Here is a 22954-nt window from a genome sequence, read left to right as displayed (position 1 = left end):
ACCCTGTCAGGAGCAGCCAGTTATATAAACAGACAAGTGAGAAGCAGGCCCCAAAGCATTCTAGGAATTGCCAGGGCTTAGACATGGAACTCACATGTCACTATTAGTCCATCCGTATAGGTGGGATATTGCGTCTAGGAGACAGTGGTTTGCCTGAACTCTGCAAGTCCATCATTGACTTTGGATTAGAACCCATGGAAATCTAGAGATTACATTAGTTCACATGATTCCAAGCAATTTCCCCCAATGACTACCCCATAGAAGATAGGGTGAAAATAAAACCACCTGTTTCCTCACATAGGTCTATTCTCAATTAAGTAGGTTCACCCTCTGCAATGTAAGTTATTATCTCCATTCTGAAGATGGAGAAGAGAGACTTGCCTGTATCCTTATGATGAATCAACAGCAGAGGAGGAATGTGCACAGAACCGGTTCCATGCACACCAGGGAGGTTGGGGGTGGTGGCTTTAAGGCACAGGGAAGGTGCTCTTACCTCCTCCATTGCATTTCCTCCTCCGGCGCTGCTTTAAAAAATACTGGCGTGTGGCAGCTGTATACCCTCTTGCCATTCCAGTCAGTGTAAAACCGAAGTGGCAGGCGCACATGAACCCGTCACACACATGCACGCCACTTCCGGTTTTACACTGACCGGGGTGGCAAGAGGGTATACAGCCAGTATTTTTTAAAGCAGCACCGGAGGGGGAAACGTGTCAGGGGAGGTAAGAGCACCCTCCCTGAGCCTTATAGCCACCCCCACCCCCGCATACAAACCAGTTCAAAAGCAGGGGCTCTGAATCTGTTTGGCGTTCCTTGAATGGGACACCAAATTACGTTCACATCCCTATTGCTCAGTGCAAAACAAGAACAACCAAAAAAGGCATTCAGGGAGATTTAACTGACTATGCAATACCTGAAGTGCTCAAAGGAAGAACTTACTACTGATGCCGAGGGTCTGTGCCTCAATTTCCAGCAATGGCTAGTAATGTGTTTGTATCAACAAAATGCCCACTTTGTCTGCTTACCGCCTTGTATTCCATGAGTTCCATCTGGAGGCGAGCAATTTCAGCTCGCAGGGCACTGATCTGCTGGCTTGTCTTATCCTGATTCACCACGACTTTGTTCTTGATATTGCGAGCACGATTGGCATACTTAAGGGTATTCAGAGTCTCCATAAAATCCCGATCTGAAGGGCTCACACAGGCAATCATGATGGTTTGGCTATGAAAAAGGCAAAGCAGAGACAGGGTTTTTCCTGAGTACAGAAGGCTTGATAACTGATGTGGAGAGTGACTCTCTTCAAATGAGTGTAACAATGTAGTGATATAGCCATTCCCAATACTAGCTTCCACAAGGGTGCAATTTGGCAGCTCCAGTCAAATTGCCAAGTGCCCCATGTGAGATGAAGAGACACACACCAGGAACAGATAATGAAAGTCTGGACTGGCAAGACCGCTACTCTCTTTGTCTTGAACAAATTACCAGTTTGTTCTGCCCAAGAGCAAACAGGAAGCAGGGGATCCCAAATCAGAAATGATATGTCAAGCAGACACAAAACATGAAGGAAAGATGTATGTTAAAGGGAGCAGAATAGAAAGGCGTGGGGGAGAGGAGATTACAATGATCTCATGTTAGGCAGTTGAGTTGCCAAGTATTAGATCAAACACAGCTTACATATATTATGTAAGCATCCATTCTGCAGAAGCCAATAATCACATTTTGGATTCAGGAAAACAGGAAGCCCAGGATGCGTTTAAAAATGCATTCCTCAGAACACGTGCTATGGCCTTGGCTCAGCACTTCTACATAGGTAGCACTATGCCCATACAGTGTGATCGATAATACACCATCTAAGCAGCCTTCTCACCTGCAATCCATAATGCAGGTAGCCTTATATAAGCAATTCTGAGATTTTAGATCTCTTGCACCAAACCGCTGTCCTAGTATCTCTTCCCTTACCTGTTGCCACCAAGGGAATCTTGGAGGAGCCGGGTCAGCTTTGAATCTCGGTAGGGTACATGCAAGGCTTTCTTGCTCTGATCCCCAAGGGCGCTGATGACGTTTCCCAGTGCTAACTGTCAAGGAAATGGACAAATCAATGAATAAGGTTGGCAACCCTGTCTCTTTATTCAGAAACACCTGTTCCATATATTGCTCATAAAAAAGCTACAACAGCTCAAAATTGTTACTGTTCTGCAGTGCAAGTGCCCATACACTGCTTTAAATAGTTATGCAACTGCCCTGCTGCACAACTCCACCGGGGTTCACTTTTCAGTACACAGAGCTCCAATGGGTCACTAACATCGACATTACACTGCCATCATGTTGGACACTATTCCAAATGAGGTCTGACCAGTGTAAAATAGTGGAACTCTTATTCCTTGTATTCTAGACACTATGCCTTTCTTGATGTAGCCTAAGATTATATTGACCCTTTTAGGAGCTGCATCACACTGCTCATGTTCAACTTGTGCCCCACTAAGACACCTAGATTCTTTTTACATGGACTGCTGCCAAGCCAAATATCTCAAATCCTACACTTATGCATTTGAATGCCTATGTCATTGTGTGGCAGGAAAATTATAGTCCCATTTCCATAATTCTCCAGAAATCAAATATCTGTATTACGGCTCCTTCAAAAACAGATTCTTGACCAGAAGCAATATGTTTTATACAGCAAATAATCCCACTCCATAAAGCCTACATGCTACAAAAGAGAATTTAAGTCTTCATACCCAAGAGCAAGCCAAAGTTTGAGTAGACTAAATGCCAAACTACATGAGTGTTAAGTCTGCCACTGGGAGGTAGGCTTTACCTGAAAGTGGACCCGAAGCAGTCTCTTAATCATAAAAAAAAAAATAAGCCACAGGGGCCTGATCCTGCCTAAGAGTGTGGAAAGAAGGGATTTAACACTTTCCCTTGCACTGTTTGCACATCAAACACTGCTATTTATTCCCCCAAGGGCTACTTTTGTACATATAGTCACTTCAAGGTGTACAATCTATTATTAGAGGAAATTATTATTATCAGTAGAGCATATTATTAGGATTAATAGTTTAGTAACAACAGCACACATAGGTGAGAGCAAAAGGCCAGAGACCTATTTTCTACTACTATAGTTCCATTTTCCACACAAGGTCAAATTCCATGGTTTTGATCAAGCTCATCTTATAACAGGAAGTCTAAGTTCATAACTTCTAGATCAACACTGAACTTTCAGTTGTTCCATCAATAGTATCAAAATAGGGTGTGTCAAGAAAGTATATAGCCCACCACAAAAGTGATATTCACCTACATCAAAGGATGTTCTCTGCTCGGGTACAGAAAGTGAAAATCCACAATTGATGTACATGTATCAGGCAATAAGAAAGGTCAAGGAATAAGGGAAAGGTTAAGGAATAAGGGCTCTAGTCAATCAATATTCCAATATATAAGAAAAGGTCAAGGGTAGTGTGTTCTAAAGGTTTCACTGTGGGACAATAGGTATAAGAATGGTGACGTAAGAATGGAGACTGTTGCCAGTTCTGCAGAGGAAGCTTCGCGCTAACTCTCCAAGGCCTGGTCACCCAGCTAGCTGAAACAATTGTATTCATCAGTGGTAAGCATAATAAAGTACTTCTGTATTATTAATTGAATGTTTGTGCCTAGATGTTTTCCTGAGGGTCAACAAGTCAAGTAATTCTGGGGAGCTGTCGATTCACTGCCCTGCAGCTGAGGACAAGGGCCATGCCCCAGAGGATAGTGAATGTTTCAAAAGGGTAACAAAAAATTTCCAAAAGGGGCAAATTGTGGCTGCAAGGCCAAAAACAGCATAGCCCATGGGCAGAGCTATAACTGGGTGGATATGTTCAAAGAAAGAGTCCTGGGAATCCAGTCCTAGGAACCGCCTGGCTTGCCCCTCACCCCAAACTTTGGCCAGCCTCATTCTCAGCCACCTTTGTTGTCGGCTGTGTGTTTTCTTCGTTCTCTCCCTTGCTCAAAGCGAGGGAGAGAATGAAGGAAGCATGCAGCCAACAACAAAGCTGGCTGGGTAATGAGCTCCAGAGGGCTGTGCAGGGCCGCTGGGTGCTGGCCACACCCCCTGCATGTGACATCGCAAGGGACTGTGGCTGGCACGTGTGGGGGGCCGCCAGGGAGAGGAGCAAACATAAGCCTACCTTCCCTAGCTACGTGCCTAGCACAGCTCCTCATCACATGCCCCACTCCCAGGTTGGATCAGGCCTCCACAACTCATTTTTTATTATAAGAAGAATGCTTCTGGTCCAACTTTGGGTTAAGACTTCCTCCCAACAGCAGGCTAAATGTCACATATAGTTTGGCTGAGGCTCTAAAACCCTAAGCAACTGAGACAAGAGCTTGTCTATCTGGCAGAATATTACAAGCCTGACACCTGCCCTCACACCCAGTCCTGACCATCTTTATGATGAAGGCCATACCAAACCACAATTGATGGATATTCCTTCTTTGGCTCTCTCGCCCGTAGCACCAGTTCGCTTCAACCTCTCTGAGCCAGCTAGGTCAACGAAGTGGAATTTGGCAGTTCGCGTCTCATACTCGCTGGTGGACTGAGATCCCTCCAGGAGAGTGTTTGAGTCTCCATTCACCTGGAATCCAGAACAAGACTCATCATCAGCTCTGATGGTTGACTTTAGCAATTGACTTTAGCAATGTTAGACTCTACTACAAGCAGTGTCCCCTGTAACAGATGTAACAGAATCTGTAGTCAATGGATTCCAGATGTTGACTACAACTCCCATAATCCCCAGCCAAAGGCCACTGCAGCTGAGGAGGATGGGAGTTATGGTCAACATCTGGGAATCCCTGTTACAGGGAACACTGACACCGTTTTGCCACACAACTCCAGATAAATCATGCTTCTTGTCCTGAAATAACAGGCCAAGTCAAGCAATTCAGCTGAAATTTAAAAAACAAAACAAAAACTACGCTGCTTCTTCAAAAGCTCTCACTATATCTCAGTTTCCTGCACAACTATCAAGTGAATCAGCCACCCCTTTCCTGTGAGTACCACAAGGGAGAGTGGGCAATCAAGAAGGTCCCCTGCCATTCTTATGTATCCTTACCAAGTGGACAGGAGAGCATACTCGCATTTGGCAAAGGTAGATAGTAAAGATAGCATGGGAGCGGGAGCTCTGGACATTCATCTGGGTGCTGGCTGTGGTTCGAGATAAAGCTCCCTGCTTCAGGCACTGAATCAGCTGCAATGACAGAAGGAGGTTACATTTCCTGCCACAATAGGGCACGCACGCGCGCACACACACAGAGTACCATTTTTCAACAATGCTTGAACAGACTGCAGTATAGCACTATTTCAACATTAGCTGTTGCAAAAGACAACCCCCTTACAAAACTAGAGCAATCTGGGCCAAACTAGATGCAACATGCAGTCCTGTTATCTTTCTCTGGACTGGAAACAGTCTCAGAGTGTGACTGTGTGTGGTGGGCAGTGAGTGGGCCAGGAGTAGGTGGGGGGAAAGAAAAACGCCTTAATCTTCTCCCCTGTAGCAATTTGTCTGCCCCAAAAATCCTCTCACCCCAATTCCAAACAGAAGTTAGAATTTCTAATGGGAGGAGAGCTGGTCTTGTGGTAGCAAGCATGACTTGTCCCCTTAGCAAAGCAGAGCCCACCCTGGCTGCATATGAATGGGAGACTAGAAGTGTGAGCACTGTAAGATATTCCCCTTAAGGGATGGCGCTGCTCTGGGAAAAGCAGAAGGTTCCAAGTTCCCTCCTTGGCATCTCCAAGACAGGGCTGAGAGAGATTCCTGCCTGCAACCTTGGAGAAGCCACTGCCAGTCTGTGTAGACAATACTGAGCTAGATGGGCAAATTGTCTGACTCCGTATATGGCAGCTTCCTATGTAATACAATTGGCTACAGAGCTAGATAATTTGCTGAAATTAAATTAAGTATCTACAGAAAATCTGGCAGAACAAAATTTACAAATATTTCAGAGTGTAAAGATTTCTTGGGTGGAGTGGGTTTCTGTGATAAAAATGCTGCTAAGAGTTATGTATGTATGCCAAAAGCTTCCAACGGCTAGTTCACTGTCAACATGTAGAAGAATGTGATAATACAATATTAAAAATCATTTTGGATAACAAACACCACCTTGGAGTTATGAAACATGTTCTTCAGAAGCTCCTTAATGAAGCAAGTTAATTCCTTCTTCATTAAAAAGTTGAGGTTTGTCAGAGTCATATGATAGTTTAATGGGCTCTTCAAAGGTGGGAGCAGGAAAGGAAGACTCATGGCAGCCTCTCCTGCCACCAGCCCTCGTGGTGACTCCCACACTGATCATGCCCCATGCTCAGTGGAGGAGAGAAAATAGCACCCATTGGCCAACAAAGCACTCACCTTGTCAGCTGGGAGAGACCAACCAGAGGCGCCTCTGGGCCCAATGCTGACCACGCCCCCCCCAATAATATTATTCTGATGTTGATGTAGTGGGCATGGCTGGCATTGGGCCCGGGTGTGCTGCCTGTCCCTCTCACAGCCAGTGAGCGCTTCATTTGCCAGCTGGGTGTTGGGAGTGTAGGGATGAGGGGATGCCCTGGTGTGCCCCAGCCCAGGGATATTTGTCCCCACCCTGTTCCATGGTGGTTATGCCACTGAGTGGGAGATGCTGTTGAGAATGTGAATAAGAAAGATTAGCCACCCCTTTAACTATCTTTTCAACAAAAATTCTCAAAGTGGTTTATAAAGAAAAAATAATAAATAAGATAGTTCCCTGTACCAAAAGGGCTCATAATCTAAAAATCAGAATCACCGTTGCGGCCGGTGATTCTGTCGATGCCCTGGTGGGAACCTGGAACAGGGAACTCATCAGGGCAGTCGACATGATTGCTCCTAAGCATCCCTTCTGATCTGCTTCAAAAATGGTCCCTTGGTATACTGAAGAGTTGTGGGGGCTGAAGCGGTTGGGTAGGCGACTAGAATGCAAGTGGAGGAGAACTCGGTTCGAATCCGACAGGATGCAGCATGTGACCCATTTGAAGACTTATGCGATAGCAGTGCGTGCAGAGAAAAAGAGATTTTGGTCTGCACGCACTGCGACTGCAGGTTCGCACTCAGCAGAGCTATCTCGGGTTGTGAGGAGTTTTGTCTCTGCTCCTTCTACTTAAAACCAGTCCCCGGGGTCGTTCTGCTGTGACGCTTGCATTTATTTATTTTTTAGATTTATATACCGCCCTTCCAAAATGGTTCAGGGCAGTTCACAGCATGATAAAAACAATTAAAACAAATTAAAAATTAAAATCAAACTATTAAAACAAAATAAAACCAATAAAACAGGTAAAAGCCCTGAAAATCAGGGCAACAATTTAAAACAATTAATCATTTAAAACCCTGGAAGGCCAGGCCAAATAGGTAGGTTTTAAGGGCTCTCCTGAAGGACAGCAATGATCTCAAATTACGAATTTCTGCTGGGAGTGCATTCCACAGCCCAGGAGCAGCTACAGAGAAGGCCTGCCTCCGCGTCGCCACCAGACGAACCGGAACTGGAGATGGACCTCCTCAGATTATCTTAACGTGCAGTGGGGATCATGTAAAAGATTCTTTGCAAACAAGATCTCTGGTATTTGGACCGACTTGGACTCCACTATTTCTACAAGGTCTAAGGAAGAGGTGTCCAGCAATCTTCCTTGCAGTATTAGGTTGGATTAGTTTCAATCTGTGACTCCTGAGGATGTGGACAAGCTGCTTGGGGCAGTGTGGCCTACCACCTGTTCTCTGGATTCCTGCCCGACTTGGCTGCTTCTATGTAGCAGGGAAATTGTTGGAGGTGGCCTAGTTAATAGCATAAATGCATCACTGAGGGAGGGTAGGGTGCCTCCTTGTCTGAAGGAGGCAATGATTAGGCCGCTCCTTAGGAAGCCTTCCCTGGACCCTTTAGCGATGGATAGTTACAGGCCAATCTCCAATCTCCCTTGGTTGGGCAAGGTGATTGAGAGGGTGGTAGCCAACCAGCTCCAGGCAGTTTTGGGGGAAACTGATTATCTATCAATTTCAAACTGGCTTTAGAGCTGGCTATGGGGTTGAGACAGTCTTTGTTGGCCTGATGGGTGACCTTTACCAGGGAACCAACAAAGGGAGTAAGACTCTGCTGGTTCTTCTGGCTCTCTCGGAGGCATTCGATACCATCAATTATGGTATCCTTCTGGATCGCTGGGGGGAGTTGGGGATCGGGGGCACTGCTTTGCAGTGGTTCCACTCCTATCTCTCGGGTAGATTCCAGATGGAGGAGCTTGGTGACAGTTGCTCCTCAAAACGGGAGCTGTTGTATGGAGTCCCTCAGAGTTCCATTCTGTCACCAATGCTTTTCAATATCTACATGAAACCGCTGGGTGAAGTCATCAAGAGGTTTGGTGCTGGGTGTTATCAGTATGCTGATGACACCCAAATCTACTTCTCCATTCATCTTCACGAAATGGCACTCATTCTCTAAATGCCTGCCTACAGGCAGTAACGGGCTGGATGAGGGATAACAAATTGAAGCTGACTCCAAGCATGATAAGTGCTCATTGTAGGGACTCAGAATCCAAGGGGTGAGTTAGATCTTCCTGTGGTGGATGAGGTTGCACTCCCCCAGAAGGAGCAAGTGCGCAGCTTGGGAGTACTCCTGGACCCAGACCTCATCCTAGTATCTCAGCTGGAGGCCATGGCCAGGAGTGCTTTCTTTCAGCTTTGGCTGATTCGACAGTTACACCCATTTTCTTGAAGAGGATGACCTCAAAATTGTGGTACATCAGCTGGTTACCTACAGGCTCGACTATTGCAATGTGTTCTACGTGGGGCTGCCTTTTTACGTTCAGAAACTTCAGTTAGTTCAAAATGTTCCAGCCAGATTGGTCTCTGGGGCAACCTGGAGAGACCATATTATGCCTGTCTTGAAACAGTTACACTGGCTGCCGATATGTTTCCGGGCAAAATGCAAAGTGCTGGTTATTACCTTTAAAGCCCTGAACGGCTTGGGTCCAAGTTATCTTAGAGAGCACTTTCTTCTGCATGATCCTCACTGCACGTTAAAGTCATCTGAGGAGGTCTGTCTCCAGTTACCACTGGTTCGTCTGGTGGCAATTCAGAGGCGAGCCTTCTCTTTAGCCGCTCCTGGGCTATGGAAGGCACTCCCGGCAGAAATCCATAATTTGAGTTCATTCCTGTCCTTCAGGAGAGCCCTTAAAACCTATCTGTTTTGCCTGGCATTCCAGGGTTTTTAAACTGCTGTAAACTGTTTTAAATTGTTTTAAATGTTTGTCCTGGTTTTCCAGGCTTTTAAGCTGTTTGAATGTTTAATTGTTTTTAGTCTGTTTTATACTTTTGATTTTAATTAACTGGTTTTAATTGTTTTTATTCTGTTGTAAACCGCCCTGGGCCATTTTTGGAAGGGTGGTATATAAATCAAATCAAATCAAATCAAAAAATAAATAATAAAAAACCCAAGGTTGGCACCAGCAACAACCACTGGAAAGATGCTGTGCTGGCGCTGAATAGGGACAGTTGCTCTCCTCCTGCTTAATATAAGAGATCAACCACTTTTAAAAGGTGTCTCTTTGCTTAGTTAGCAGTGGTAAACTATTAAAAGCGAACTATTATTAAAAGGTGTGGAATAAACAACATATGAATAACAGATTTTAATAAAAATGAAAGATAATATTTAGAATATACAAAATTTTAAACGGAGTTGACAAGTGATTCATTGCTCAATGTGAGAAGTAATTAAATGGTAAACTGAATGATGATTGTTGAAATCTTGTTTGGAGAGACAAGTGGTTATTTTCTGCATGTATAACTATGAGAGAGGCATATTTTAAATTGATTACTTAACTGTATATTATTCTTTGGCAATTGAATCTTCCTAGTATAATTATTTGAATGACTAGTTATGTTTCACCTTTGAAGGCTGAAATAATTTAAATTGGGAATATTATAATTTCAGTTTTAAGAACAGCATCATAAATTACTTGTATTCTATTGGTGGCTGCTGGGATGTATATTTGAAGGATCTGGAAACAATCAACAGCTTCCAGCGTGACTGAAAAAGATACAAGGCCTAGCTTTTATGGAGAATGTTAGAAGTGTTGTTCAGATGAGGGAAAGAAGAATCCACATGGTTACATTAACTAAAGCAGGGGTAAAGGTAAAGTGTGCCGTTGAGTCAGTGTCGACTCCTGGTGACCACAGAGTCCTGTGGTTGTCTGTGGTATAATACAGGAGGGGTTTACCATTGCCATCTCCCAACCAGTATGAGATGATACCTTTCAGCATCTTTCCTATATCTCTGATGCCTGATATAGGTGTTTCCCATGGGGATTCAAACTGGCAACCTCTGGCTTGCTAGTCAAGTCATTTTCCCACTGTGCCATTAGGTGGTTAGAGAAGGGGTACTATGTACCAAATTTTTACTGAAGCATGACCTGAAGCTATAGACTGGCTGGCTACAAAGCAACAAGGATGCCTTTTTGAAAGAATCACAGTCACAAGCATGGATTTGGATATGAAACATTTAATATTAGTTGATTCATTTCACAGTTTGTAAACATTTTATAAGATTTGGGCAATGGTGTGTATTTTCTCTACCCTTTTGAAAGGGTATCTTTTATGTAAAAGACCAATAAAATATAATTGAAGAAACCTCAGTCATACATCCCCAGTTGCTTTTCTCCCTATGGCATGAGGTACAGGGATCCCTTTATTTTCTCTATGGACAGAAAAGCAGCTGAAGAGGTTTTAAGCAGACAAAATGGTCAAAGAGGAGGGAGTGTTGAGCAGCCTCTTCCCCACTCCCACCTGACTCTTCACTTCCGATTGTAGCTTCTGAAGCTGCTTTTCATTTAAAAGAAAAAATCAGGGGCAAGAGACATGTGGCTTATGTGTCACATCTAGTTTGGCCCTCAGGCCTTGCAAAGGAACAAAGGGTTCCTTACTTTCCCAGACCAGGGTGAAAAAGTTCAGCAGCAAAATCAAAAAGGAAAAGGGTGAGGCAAAAAGAGAAATGATCAAGAGCAGCACAAATCTCAAGGAGGATGCTTTACTTTATTAAACCAAAAATGCAGAGGGATTAGAGAGTTGACTCATGCCTGAAAAGTGGGCTGTGTTATGAACTCCACCCAAACACAGGCATGTCAACAATGAGTATACCATACAGAATGGTAGCATTTGCACGATATCAGGATGTAATTAGGCAGGAGTTTGAAACACAGTTACAAAGAATTCTTGTCTCAAAATTCTTCCATGGGATGGAACGGAAAAAACACCCATGGCTTACTCTTGCAGCACATATTCAAAATTGCTTACTGCATATTAGCTAAACCTTAGCATCCTTTACTTGCCCTATCATAGTGCTGGAAGAGTAGAGTATCTCTCTACAGAGATATGCTTTTTAGGATACACACTTATGGCTAGAAGTGAAGACTCTAATTTGAGTAGCGATTGTGAGCAAGGAATCTGGAAGATTCCTTGCTCACAAGGAATGTAGCTACTAGGGATGTGCACGAATCTGTTCAGAGGCCCTTTTACGGGTCTCTGAAGAGGTTCAAACACTGAGAGGTTTGAAGGTTCAAAGGTGGGGTGTGTGTGTGTCTGACTTTAAGGACGGGGGAGGGTGCACTTACACCTCCTTCCACTTTCACCCCGCCAGTGCTTGGTTTTTGTAAAGTCCTTCGGGGCGGCAGCATACCTCCCTGCCTCCTCATCCCCTCTTCGACCAGAAGTACCTGGCGCACAGATGCGCGCCAAGTGTGTGCACAATCAGTCAGGCTCGCACACAAGCATGCACATGCACACCAGATACGTCCAGCCGAAGAATGGATGAGGCAGCAGGGAGGTACGCTGCCACTCTGAAGGACTTTACAAAAACCAAGCACCAGCAGGGGAAAAGCAGAGGAAAGGATAAGTGCACTCTGCCCTGCCCTTAAAATCCAACACCCACACCTTCGAACCACCCTGACCCGGTTTCATGCACATCCCTACTAGCTACTCCAGACAAATTTACAAAGAAGACAAGAGCAAGATATTGTGTGAAAAGAGCAAGGTCTCCTACCTCGTCCTGCGAGCCAATGAGACGAGATGTGACACCCGTGGTGTAGATCCCACCGCTGGCATCCTCATGGATTTTGATGTTTGACTTCCGGTGGCGGGAATCTGGATCCCGTGTGCTATCAAAGAGGTCCAGAATCTCCTCATTGTACAACTGAGAAAAGAAATTGGGGCAGGGGGGGCGCATTATTGACAGCAAGTTGCTTATTTTTCAAAGGGCTTCAAAAGAACAAAGCCACAAAGCCTTTGGATATGAAAACCACCTTGATTATCAAAGCAGAGCTTTTAATGTGGATTAAGACTAGCACTTGTGACTACAGTGGCAAAGGCTTTATGGGAATTAACAGGCTAACAATTCTGTTCCTATTCAGCCCCACACAGCATCTCTCTAGGGGCTTTTGCCGATGTCTCCTTTATATATGTGTGGGTATGTATCTGTTTTTTCAAGACTGTAAGCTCCTTGAGGGCATTTCCCCGTGCTTTTTGCTACATAAGCCACTCTGAAAACTTGTTGTTGAAAAGCAGTATATAAATATTTTAAAACCACCACCACTATTCCATAGGTGGAATGACTGTGTAAATCAAGCATACCTTCTCTGATGCTTCTCTTAATTAATTAATTAGATTAGATTAGATTTATATACCACCCTTCCAAAAATGGCTCAGGGCGGTTTACATCAAGATAAAAACAATTAAAATCAATTAACAGTTAAAAGAAAAACTAAAGCAATTAAACAACTAAAATCATTTAAACATTAAATCATTAACATTAAAATCATTTAAAACCAACATTAAAAATTTAAAACCATACATCTAATTAAAAGCCTGGGTGAATAGATGTGTCTTCAGTGCCTTTTTAAAAGTTGCCAGAGATGGGGAGGCTTTTATTTCAACAGGGAGTTCACTCCAAAACCCAGGGAATATATCCAGTTGGCAAATGAATATATAAGGAAGCAAGAGGCTGGGCTGTAGTAGTGAGAGATGAATTAAAAAATGGACTCAATACTATGATGAACAGTGGCTATTTATGGTATTCTGAAAGCTTGTGCAGTCGCTCCTCACACCACCATTTCCATATGAACACTAATGCACCTACCTCCAAGAACTGTGCGCTGACTTTGAACTCTGGTGCTGGCACGCCCTGTTCTTGTGCTGCTCGCTTGCGTTCTTCTATGCCACTGAACAGATGGGCAATGGCTCGTGGGATTATGCCATGTTCTTCTTCAGAAATGTTCATGGCAAAGCCAGTGCCCATGGTGTAAGTCTTACCTGCACCTGTCTAAAAGGAAACAAAAAAGGTGGCAAATGCACTTCAGGGCCAAAGCTGTGCTATGATGTGGTAACAGAAAGTGCACACTCTTCAGCTGTCCACTATTCTGATCTAGTTCTTAAAACCCACCACACAAAATCACCACATCAAAGTATACCCCTCATTCCCCTCTAAAGTTAAGATTCTTAGAAACATCTTTTTCATATTTGGTCTAGTTATTACTTCACCAGTCAACTGGTGTATCACTTATCCACATGTAAGGCAGAGGGATATAAAATCCCCTTCGGCATGGGCAAGAAAGAAAACAAACCAGCTTCAAATTAAAGTTGAGCATGTTAATCCACGTTAATTTGCAATAATTTCCCCTCATTTACCTAAGCATTTTTTTCAACACTCACTGATTTGAAATGCATTTGCCTTACACCTAATTATTAATTCATTTCAATTTCTCTCCCACCCTTTCCTGAGGGCTGATGAGAGTCAATGTGGTGCAATGGCTAGAGCACTGAGATGAGACATGGGATACTGATATTCAACTCTTCATACAGCTACAAAACACACTGGGTGGTCTTGAGCAAGTTACTACTTCTCAGACAGAGACCTCACAGGGTTCTTATGAAGCTAAAATGCCACCCTGAGAAATAATGCTGCTTGTAGGAAAGATGAGTTACATGTGCCACAAACAATTAAGACTCAGCCTACACAGTTTGAAAGAAGCCATGGGGAAATAGAATACAGTTAAAGTATGTTGTATAAAATCAATTAACATTAATCCACCTGCTTAGCCCAAGTCATTTACAGCCAGTCCCCAAACAAGAAAACCTTGATACTCCCAGAAATTCTTCAGTTTGGGGCTGTGGTGGACTTCTAGGGACACTACTCTATGTACACTCCGTGCTCAAACATGGCACATGGATGATACAGCCAAGAAGGTCAATCTTAAAGGTCAAAATGAAACATAGGGCAGAAGGGAGCTGAACCATTACAAATTTGGATTTAGTTCTGGTCCAGGTCCAGCATTCTCTCAGTTCTGGTTCAGGTGTTCTCTTTAAAAAGGAGTTTGGTAACTGGTTCAGACAGTTCGTACCATATTAGAATTGGTTTAAATAAATGTTATGCAAATGAATATAGAACTCCTTTGTTTGACATGCAACTCACATTAACTATATGACTTGAGGGGGGAAATTAACAACTATTTTTAAAAAATGGGTTTAATGAGACTAAACACAAAGCAAGATAAAATAAGAAAAACACCCTGCTCCGGATGAATGGTAGAACGGCAGCAAAGAGGAACTGCTATGTCAAGGAAGCATAAGAAGCTTCCAGTCTCAGTTTAAGAATCCTCCACTCTGATGCCTTGTTGACGGACAACAGCCTGTGGACAGGGGAAGCCTCTGTCTGAGCAATGAGAAGTCCACCAGTCCTTGGCTCTGCCTATCCATCTCTCCTGCAGCTCCTCCTTTTCAAATATAGCAAATGTTGCTCTTAATGTATCCATTGGCAAAATCTGCCTTCAGCAGCTCATTTTTCACCACCCAGTTTCCCCACTAGAGAAACCCTGGAAAATGCTTGTTCCTCAACTTGTACCACATATTAGCTTGCTGTGCTTCTCTAAAGTAGTATAAGCAGTGGGTTTAGTCTTTTTGCATGAAATTACTTTGCAATGCAAAATATCAAATTGAGACCACATCAACCTGAGGTAAAATCTTACATTCTATATTTTCCCTGCTGCCCACTCACCCTCCCGCACTAGTCAGGCAAGGGGAAAAACCTCTCAGACGTAATTAGATTATTTGGGGGGAATGTGATCTCAAGGTGCATCTGTAATACTGTGGTTCTGAAAAGGCTTAAATGATTATCCAATGTACATAGCTAATCCTTATGCATCATGATTCAGTTGGTCATTTACCTGTCTATGCTGCAGACGAGACAGGAATAATTGTGATCATTCACCTGGTGGTCATGTGAGATAGAGCCTTCCCAGTGGTAGCTCCCATCCTGTGAAACTTCCTTCCATTGGAGAACTGACTGGCCCTCTCACTTTCTATATGTTGTCACCTCACAAAGACTAGCCTGTTCAGGAAGCCTTTGCTTGTTTGTCATGATCACCCCATTATGATTTTACTGTGCTTTTATTCAGTCTCTGTTTCTTTCCTAATTAAAGAAAACCAATCACAGTTCTTCCATATTTTTTCCCTGACAAGGCCATTGCATGCTGAACTAAAAATACAAACTGAGAACCTGAGGAAATTTGAGCGGGATTTCCTGAAGCTAAGCTGCTCTGCTGCACTCATGGCAGAAACTACAGAAGTGGTATAGAAACCCCATACCTGTCCATATGCCAACACTGTGGCATTGTAACCTTCGAAGCAGCCCTCGATAAGTTTGTTCACACAGGTTGTGTAGATTTGCTCCTGCCAAATATCCAGGTCGAAGACAAAGTCGTAGGTAAAGGCTTTGTCCTTTCCTAAGAGTACCTGTGGTTCTCCAGGTGTCACTGATGTGCAGATGTGACATCCTTCGATCTTCTCCTTTGGCATCTGAGGACGGATCCTGCCAAAAAAGAGAGAGAGCGAGAGTGCGAATGAGGACAATTATTCCCCATAAACAATTCTGAAGCTATCCTAGAGGTCTGAAGACTGGAGAGAAGTGCCATACCCAGCTGCTATTCTATGGCATAAACACCATACTCAGGAAAGCTTTTGGTATTAAGCCAAAGCACCAAGTTCAATCTAGGTAGATTCTCACACACATTCCCATGATACAATCTCTTAGTGTACATGTGCTGGGATATGTCTGTTTCTCACATCTAGTTCATGTTTCCATCTATTTGTCATGATTATTACTATTACTTTTATAGTAGTAGGTCTTTGTTAGCTGCCTTGAAAATCTAATATGGTAGACAGGCAGGATATACAGTATCATAATAAATCTCATATAGGCTAACAAAAATAACAAACCCAACTCAAACTTGCTCTCTTTCAAACCTAAACAATAGACAGTCTTGTGGCATCTTAGAGACTAACAAATGTATTGGGGCATAATCTTTTGTGGACTAGAGCTCATATCACCAAATGCATGAATTATTTTCAGTTGACAGATTAATCATGCACATGCACACACAGGTATAGAGGAGGAAATGGTAAACAGTGGGACCAAAAGGCCATCAAATGCAAAATGTACACTCTGTGCAGTTTCTATGTGAAATTTAAATGTATCCCGTTAACTTGGCAAAGAGGCACCTTTTAACGTGGTGATTCTCTTTATTTAGCAGGGGGAGAGTAACTGGCCTTATCCACCCCCAGCACAGCATCCCTCCAGTAGCTGTTGCTGGTATCTGCCTTTTGTTTCTTTTTACACTGTGAGCGCTTTGGGGACAGGGATCCATCTTATTTGTTATTTCTCTGTGTAAACTGCCCCGAGCCATTTTTGGAAGGGCAGTAAAGAAATAGAATGGATGGATGGATGGATGGATGGATGGATGGATGGATGGATGGATAAGCTACAATAGAGAAATACCATAATTAGGACCAACTAAAAATGTTGCAAAGTAGCAAGCAAACTTTTGGGTTCTCCAGAGTGTTTCTTCAGGCAATATATATTAAACAAAGGTGGTAAAGAGCAGTGTTCAGGGATTCCCAGATGTTATTGACTACAACTCCCATAATTCCCAGCCAAAGGCCATCATAACTGGTGATGCTGGGAGTTATAGTCAACAACATCTGGGATTCCCTGTTAGAGGGAATGCTGGTAGGGAGCGGGGAGAGAGAAAGGTAGACATAATGGAAAAGCCCAGATATCTGCAGTTTATACAGATGGATTAAAGGTAAAGTGTGCCATCAAGTTGATTTCAACTCCTGGCACCCGCAGAGCCCTGTGCTTTTCTTTGGTAGAATACAGGCGGGGTTTACCACTGCCATCTCCCGTGCAGTAAGAGATGATGCCTTTCAGCATCTTCCTATATTGCTGCTGCCCAATATAGGTGCTTCCCAGAGTTTGGGAAACATACCAGCAGGGATTTGAACTGGCAACCTTCTGCTTTTTAGTCAAGCATTTCACAGGAGGTATTATTAAGACTGGATGAGACTGTGCTAGATGCAAAACAGGTTTCAGGCGCTACTAATTCCGTAATTCTAAACAAGGCTTTGGATTTGGTTTTCTTGAACATCAAGATACAATGGGTTGTGCAATAAGCTATATGTGAAATTTAGAGGAGTGTCAAAAAGTGTTTAGGATACAGCAGGGGGCAGAGTTCTCTGTAGTGTTCCCTCTAAGGCGTGCGCCTGTGCATGCGCTCACAGTATTTTGATGTTCACTCAGTTAATTTTAGATCCCACTCAGGTTGAATCGGAAAGGTCCCACTCTGAATGCATGTGCATACACAGTGCCTTGATACTTCTGCCCAGAACAAAACTCATCCCGCACACAGATGAAAAAAATTAGAGAGAACACTGGTCCTCTGTACTAAAGGAAAAGGTACTGTCAAAAGTCCTATGAGGCATGCACAATTCCTTGGGCATTACATCTAATGTAGTTCTCTGGATTGTGCCCTTAAGTGACCAATGTATACTAGAGCACTACATACATTTGCAAACTTCAGTATGAAGGCTGCAACTATTGGTGTCTGCTCCAATGGCTAATGACAAAATCAATAATGGTTTAGAGACTGTGTGTGGGTAGAGAACATGTCCAGTAGGATCAGGCTGTCTCAACAAGCTGTCTTGTTACTAACCCCCCACCCCAATTCTAGAATGTTCACCCCCCACATACACCACCTGCACCTTGAAGAACTGACAGCTTTGCATTAGAGAGATGGAAGTAGCTAAGCTACCACTCCATGTAACCAAGGCTTAATGAGTCACAAGGTGACTGGTAATAGTACTAACATGACCTGGCAGGTGTCACCCTTCTGAGCTGTTATGTCATAGCCTGCTGAACACAAGAGTGCCAGAGGCACAAAAGGCTTTATTCATCCAAAACAAATCCACATTAGAACAGACCCATTGACGGCATGCTGCTGCCTTATTTGTTTTTGCAGGAGGAGATCAACTAGTACTTCACCAGAAACAGGCTAGGGGAGGCTTAACCCTGCTGTGTGTGGGCTGGGAGTACTGGAAGGCAATGGGGGTCACACAAGGACCTCTTCTAACACCCTAAACTACTAAACCATCTGCCAGTATCCCTTTGTTGAGACGTATTGGGGAGATACAGTAACAAGGTCCTCTAAGCACAGCCCACAGGGGTACGTCTGGGCAATCTTTCAGAGGCTAAACCAAATAGCAGAAGTGCATAACCATACAGCAATCTTAGCATTTCTAGAAAACTGACTGTGTGTACTGAACACCAAGGCTACAGTCACCTGAACACCAGCCTGCTCCTGGTGAAGGAACTACCAACTCAGCATTGCCTTAACCTTCTGTAATCATTCTCAGAAAATAACTTTTACTTTAATAGCAGAAGCACCGTATGCCTCACTGAAACAGAATTCTGGCAATGTCACATTCCTGACTTATAAAACTATAAAGCATGAAACTAAAACCCAGATGAGCCATTGCAGCCGACTGCTTTTATGACCTCCTTACATCCAGATCACCGCGATGTATCATCTCTTGAAACTGCTGATGTTAACAGACCACTTCCTTTATCTGGATCAGGTTATTAAAAACCATTTTTATTTGAATTTCACTGGTGCAAGAAATTTCAGTGATGTTTTGGCAAAACTGTGTTTTGACCCTTCCACCAACACAGTCTTTCTTCAGAACACACCCACTTGGAACAACTGAGACCCACTTGGAACAACTGAGACAGAAGCACAGAATTTTTCTGCACAAAGGATCTTTTTGACATCTGAAGGATCCTCTCGTCTCCTCAGGTATCCTGCCTGCTCTCTTTGAGCTTCAGAAGAGGCCTTGATTTGTATTCTTCTGCCTTTGCAAGTTAGGCAATGAGATGTCTTTTTTGCCATCACACTAGACTTTAGAATTCCTTCCCTTGGGATATTTGCCTGGCTCCTCATTCATTGTTTTTCACTGTGCATTAAAAAAACTATATGGCTCTGCTGTACTTTGAAGGGTTAGTCTGTTTTATTATATCCTGGTGGTTTATTTTGCTTTGGCTGACATCCAGACTAATGAAGCATGTGTGTAAGGAGGTGCTGAGGGGCATGTGCAGAAAGCCCTCGTGCTGCTCCTCTAGTCCTCTTGCATGCATACAGGGCCAACACTTCCAACTCCAGGAGTTGCATGTGTGAGGGCTCCTAGCACGTCTCTGTAGTACCTCTTTATGAATATGCTTCATTACTCAGAATGTCAGCAACTGTTTTGTGTACGTTTTATATAATAAGCTGCTTTGGATGTACACTATGCCCAGAAAAGTGGAGTTTATATTATATAAAATGAAATAAATACATTTGCAGAGCTCATGTTCAGCCCACTTCTCAGGTCCAGATCAGGTGCCAAAAGAAAACTGGATGCTTGAAGAGAGAGATAGGGAAACACTTTGCACCTGGACTTCTACATGAGCTGGTGAGTGATAGCATTAGATACACTTGGCATTCAGAGTCCTAAGACTACAGCCTCTGTGAGAGGTACATTGTAAGCCATGGAGCCTGAATCAGTTTGCAAGGATGCACAGAGCACTTGTATGCAGGAGCTGAGGGGCTGCTCTACTGGTAGCCAGTGTGTGCGCCTTTCTGTGTCGGCAGGATGGAAAAGCAGCAGTCTCCATGACATGATTGCCATGACAACTGAGTCTCTGCAGGAGGAGGAGGGAACGAGACAACCCAAAAAGGGAACACACTGACACACTGTACTAAACATCACTCAGACAATTTCTCCAGTGGCCCTGACACACACAATGGTCTGGCTGTTTAGCTCCATCAGCAAAAGCCAACATTTATAGAGAGGGGAACCAATTGGGCTGGCATCCAAAGCACAAATGGGCTCTAGTCTTATAATGAAAGCCATGGCCCTCAGGCCAAGAAGGAGCTTTCTTCCTTCCCCACCTCCTTGGCAGTCTCACTGTATAGAAATTTCTGATCCAGAAAGAACCCCATGGAGAGGATTCTGTCCTATTATTTCCCAATCATCTCAGACTGTCCTAATCTTGATTTTAATACCAGAATGCATCCTAAACCTATCTCTGCTCAGGAGAGTCATTAGTTCTTGCTCACATATAACTTGTACAGTGCTGTGCCTAGCAACTGCCTGCCAGTAAACCACACTCTGAGTTTATTAAGAGCTTTAGCTTGTTTAACGACCCACCACTCTTCAAAGAGTCTCACACTTCCTTTGCTTGGCCAGTGGGTTCCCTCTCATTGGCCTGAGCAGCCAGGGAGGAATACCTCACTAGTTACCAAGGTAACCAATATACTTCTTAGATTTATTCTGCAGCTATGAGGGCCAGAAACCTAGCAGGCAGGGAAGTACAATCTGGAACAATTTCAAAGTTAAGCATTTAATTGATGTAGATAGAAAGCCCAGGTAATTGGAGAAAAGCCTAAGCTTGTCAGGCTCAATCAGTAGATGGTTTTTTACTGCCATTCAGCTTGAGAGGGACCATTAGCTCTACAGTAAGAGCATTAGTGCTGTCCCGAGTCTGCCTGCATGAAGCCATTTCTGATCAGGAAGGAAACGGGCAGTAGAAGTACCACAAGGGTCTGTCTGGACCTTAAAGCCTTTTGTACTGAGCATAAACAATGAGCAGACGGTACAGAAATAAGCATGGTTCTGATCATGCCAGAGCATAAAACGAGTGGGAAATGGTTTAGTAGACTATACATTTATTTCCCTCCAACCTCTACATGGAGCCCCCAACACACACAAAGCGGGGGCTGGGGGGCGGAACAAAGAAAAAAATCCCAATTCTGGAGAGAACTGCATTTAGGAAATTAATCAAAAGCAATGAAGATATGGTTCTCTTTACAAAATTTGAGAACTTTCACTTGTGCGCACATGAATTGCCAGTAAAATATTGCGGATCTTAGGGTTCTGTCTAAAAATGTATGTGTTTTAGTGGCAGGCACAGTTACCTATATAGTTTGTCAAGACATGCCTTTGAGATTTTTCACTATATTAATGAAAAGCCCATTTTCATCTAGTTTGGAGCCATTAGCTACTCATTTGGCAAGAATCCAAAATTCAAAATTCTAATTATATTTTTATTGGGACCAACAACACAAAATCTTAAGCTTTCCTTCAGAACTTTCACCAGGCCAGACATTTTGAATCATTTTGGCTGCTCTTAATAAAGGTATAACTAAAATTGTGGCTTTTTTTCTTTCTTCTAGTAGATCAACATGGCTTTCTAAAGGTTTTATGTTATTTGGCTATAATCCATCTTATCCTGAAAAGCAATACAAATACAAAGCGCTTTAAAATTTCATGGCCAGAGGGCAGTTTGCTGATAGAGGAATCAATGGGCAAAGAAATCCATCTTGTTGGCTTTGACTGTAACAAACCAAGCTATCTTCCATTATCATTCCCCTTTTTCCTAGCATGGTCTGGTGGGATACTCGGTAGACTTCTAACACCTGCTCATATAAGCAGAGGAACAGGATCATTAAAAAGAGTTTAATTCAGCCTCAGTGGCCATTCTTCTGCAATGAAATTCCTCACATTTCCAGTTGTGCCCAGTAATGATGGCCTGAAGAACAAATTCCCTAGATTATCTTTACCTTTTGGGCCTCACCAGATTTATGGAAGCCTTTAAGTTAGCACACATTCAGCAGGAGTAAGACACATGTTGCTCATTAATACTGGCTGTACAAAACCTGCCCTATGCTGCCATTACCTGCCTGCAGGCCTCTATTCTCTCTGCTTCAAAAGGTGGGCCTCTGAGAGGAAGTAGGGCAGAGTAAAACAAGACTCTATGAAGGATTCCAGTTTCAATCAGGAACAAATGCACACAGATGAGGGAGGGTGGGGAGGAAAACACAAAGGGGACCAACAGAGAACTAGGAAATGAAATCCTATCTGCCAGAATTGGGGACTGGAAAACAAATTGGAGTGGGGGTGGAGGACAGAAGGAAATGCGTGTGCAAGTTTTTCATTTTTTAAATTTCCCTTTCCTACACAGTTTGACACCAGAGGACCTGATGGGGGCAAGTTGAAAGTCTCTGTTTTTCAGTTTCCTTTGAGAAGAATTAGCATTAAGTCTACCCTACACTAGCATTAATTGGACTATGGAACAGTGTCACAAGTTCTGCCTTATAAAAGATATTTCTGTCACCCTAGAAACAGGCAGTGCTTAATATGGATCCAGCATCCCAGTTTCCACATGGTACTATAGCAGCAAATACTTGCAGTTAAAGGTCTGTATTACTTCAGGGTCTGTATTACTGGGCTGCTGCCAAGACCCCAAGACCCCCAGAAGAGCCCAGTGCTGATCTCTAAGATCATTTCCGTGCTCAGAGACACAGCAGGCAACCTCTATGTGCAGCAGTGCCAGAAGAGCAACTCTTGGCCAAGTCATTCCAGTCATCTCCTCTCTAGCATCTATCCACAAACTTTAGAGGGGTCAGGCAGGAGTGGGTCCACTGAGGGCAGCCTGCAGAAGACCCCCTAAGATCTACAGCCAGTTCTGTACTAGTTATAAAGGCTAAAAAGGCAGAGGAATTTGAAGGAGTCAGTGCTGA

The 22954-nt window shown here is 43.5% G+C and overlaps 1 protein-coding gene and 1 long non-coding RNA gene across 8 annotated transcripts in view; one reads left to right on the top strand and one right to left on the bottom strand.

Moving 5' to 3' along the window:
• The window catches only part of LOC128322822 (uncharacterized), a 53136-nt gene extending 33753 nt beyond the window's left edge, over positions 1–19383 (top strand). Inside the window, exon 2 of the long non-coding RNA XR_008306019.1 lies at positions 18359–19383. This is a non-coding gene — a long non-coding RNA (uncharacterized LOC128322822). The remainder of the gene's footprint in view (positions 1–18358) is intronic.
• KIF21B (kinesin family member 21B) overlaps positions 1–22954 on the bottom strand; it is a 110062-nt gene that overhangs the window by 69526 nt on the left and 17582 nt on the right. For all 7 annotated transcript variants that reach the window (XM_053244835.1, XM_053244837.1, XM_053244838.1 and 4 more), the window contains exons 2-8: positions 15651–15873; positions 13147–13329; positions 12055–12204; positions 5079–5213; positions 4434–4601; positions 1957–2072; positions 1023–1218 (exon numbers count right to left, since the gene is read on the bottom strand). In XM_053244835.1, the coding sequence (XP_053100810.1) occupies positions 1023–1218; positions 1957–2072; positions 4434–4601; positions 5079–5213; positions 12055–12204; positions 13147–13329; positions 15651–15873 (1171 nt within the window). The remainder of the gene's footprint in view (positions 1–1022; positions 1219–1956; positions 2073–4433; positions 4602–5078; positions 5214–12054; positions 12205–13146; positions 13330–15650; positions 15874–22954) is intronic.

Source organism: Hemicordylus capensis, chromosome 4, assembly GCF_027244095.1.
Source record: "Hemicordylus capensis ecotype Gifberg chromosome 4, rHemCap1.1.pri, whole genome shotgun sequence".
In the NCBI taxonomy this organism is placed as follows: Eukaryota; Metazoa; Chordata; class Lepidosauria; order Squamata; family Cordylidae; genus Hemicordylus; species Hemicordylus capensis.
The sequence above is the reverse complement of the archived record's forward strand: the minus strand, read 5'-3'. Positions and strand labels throughout refer to the sequence as shown.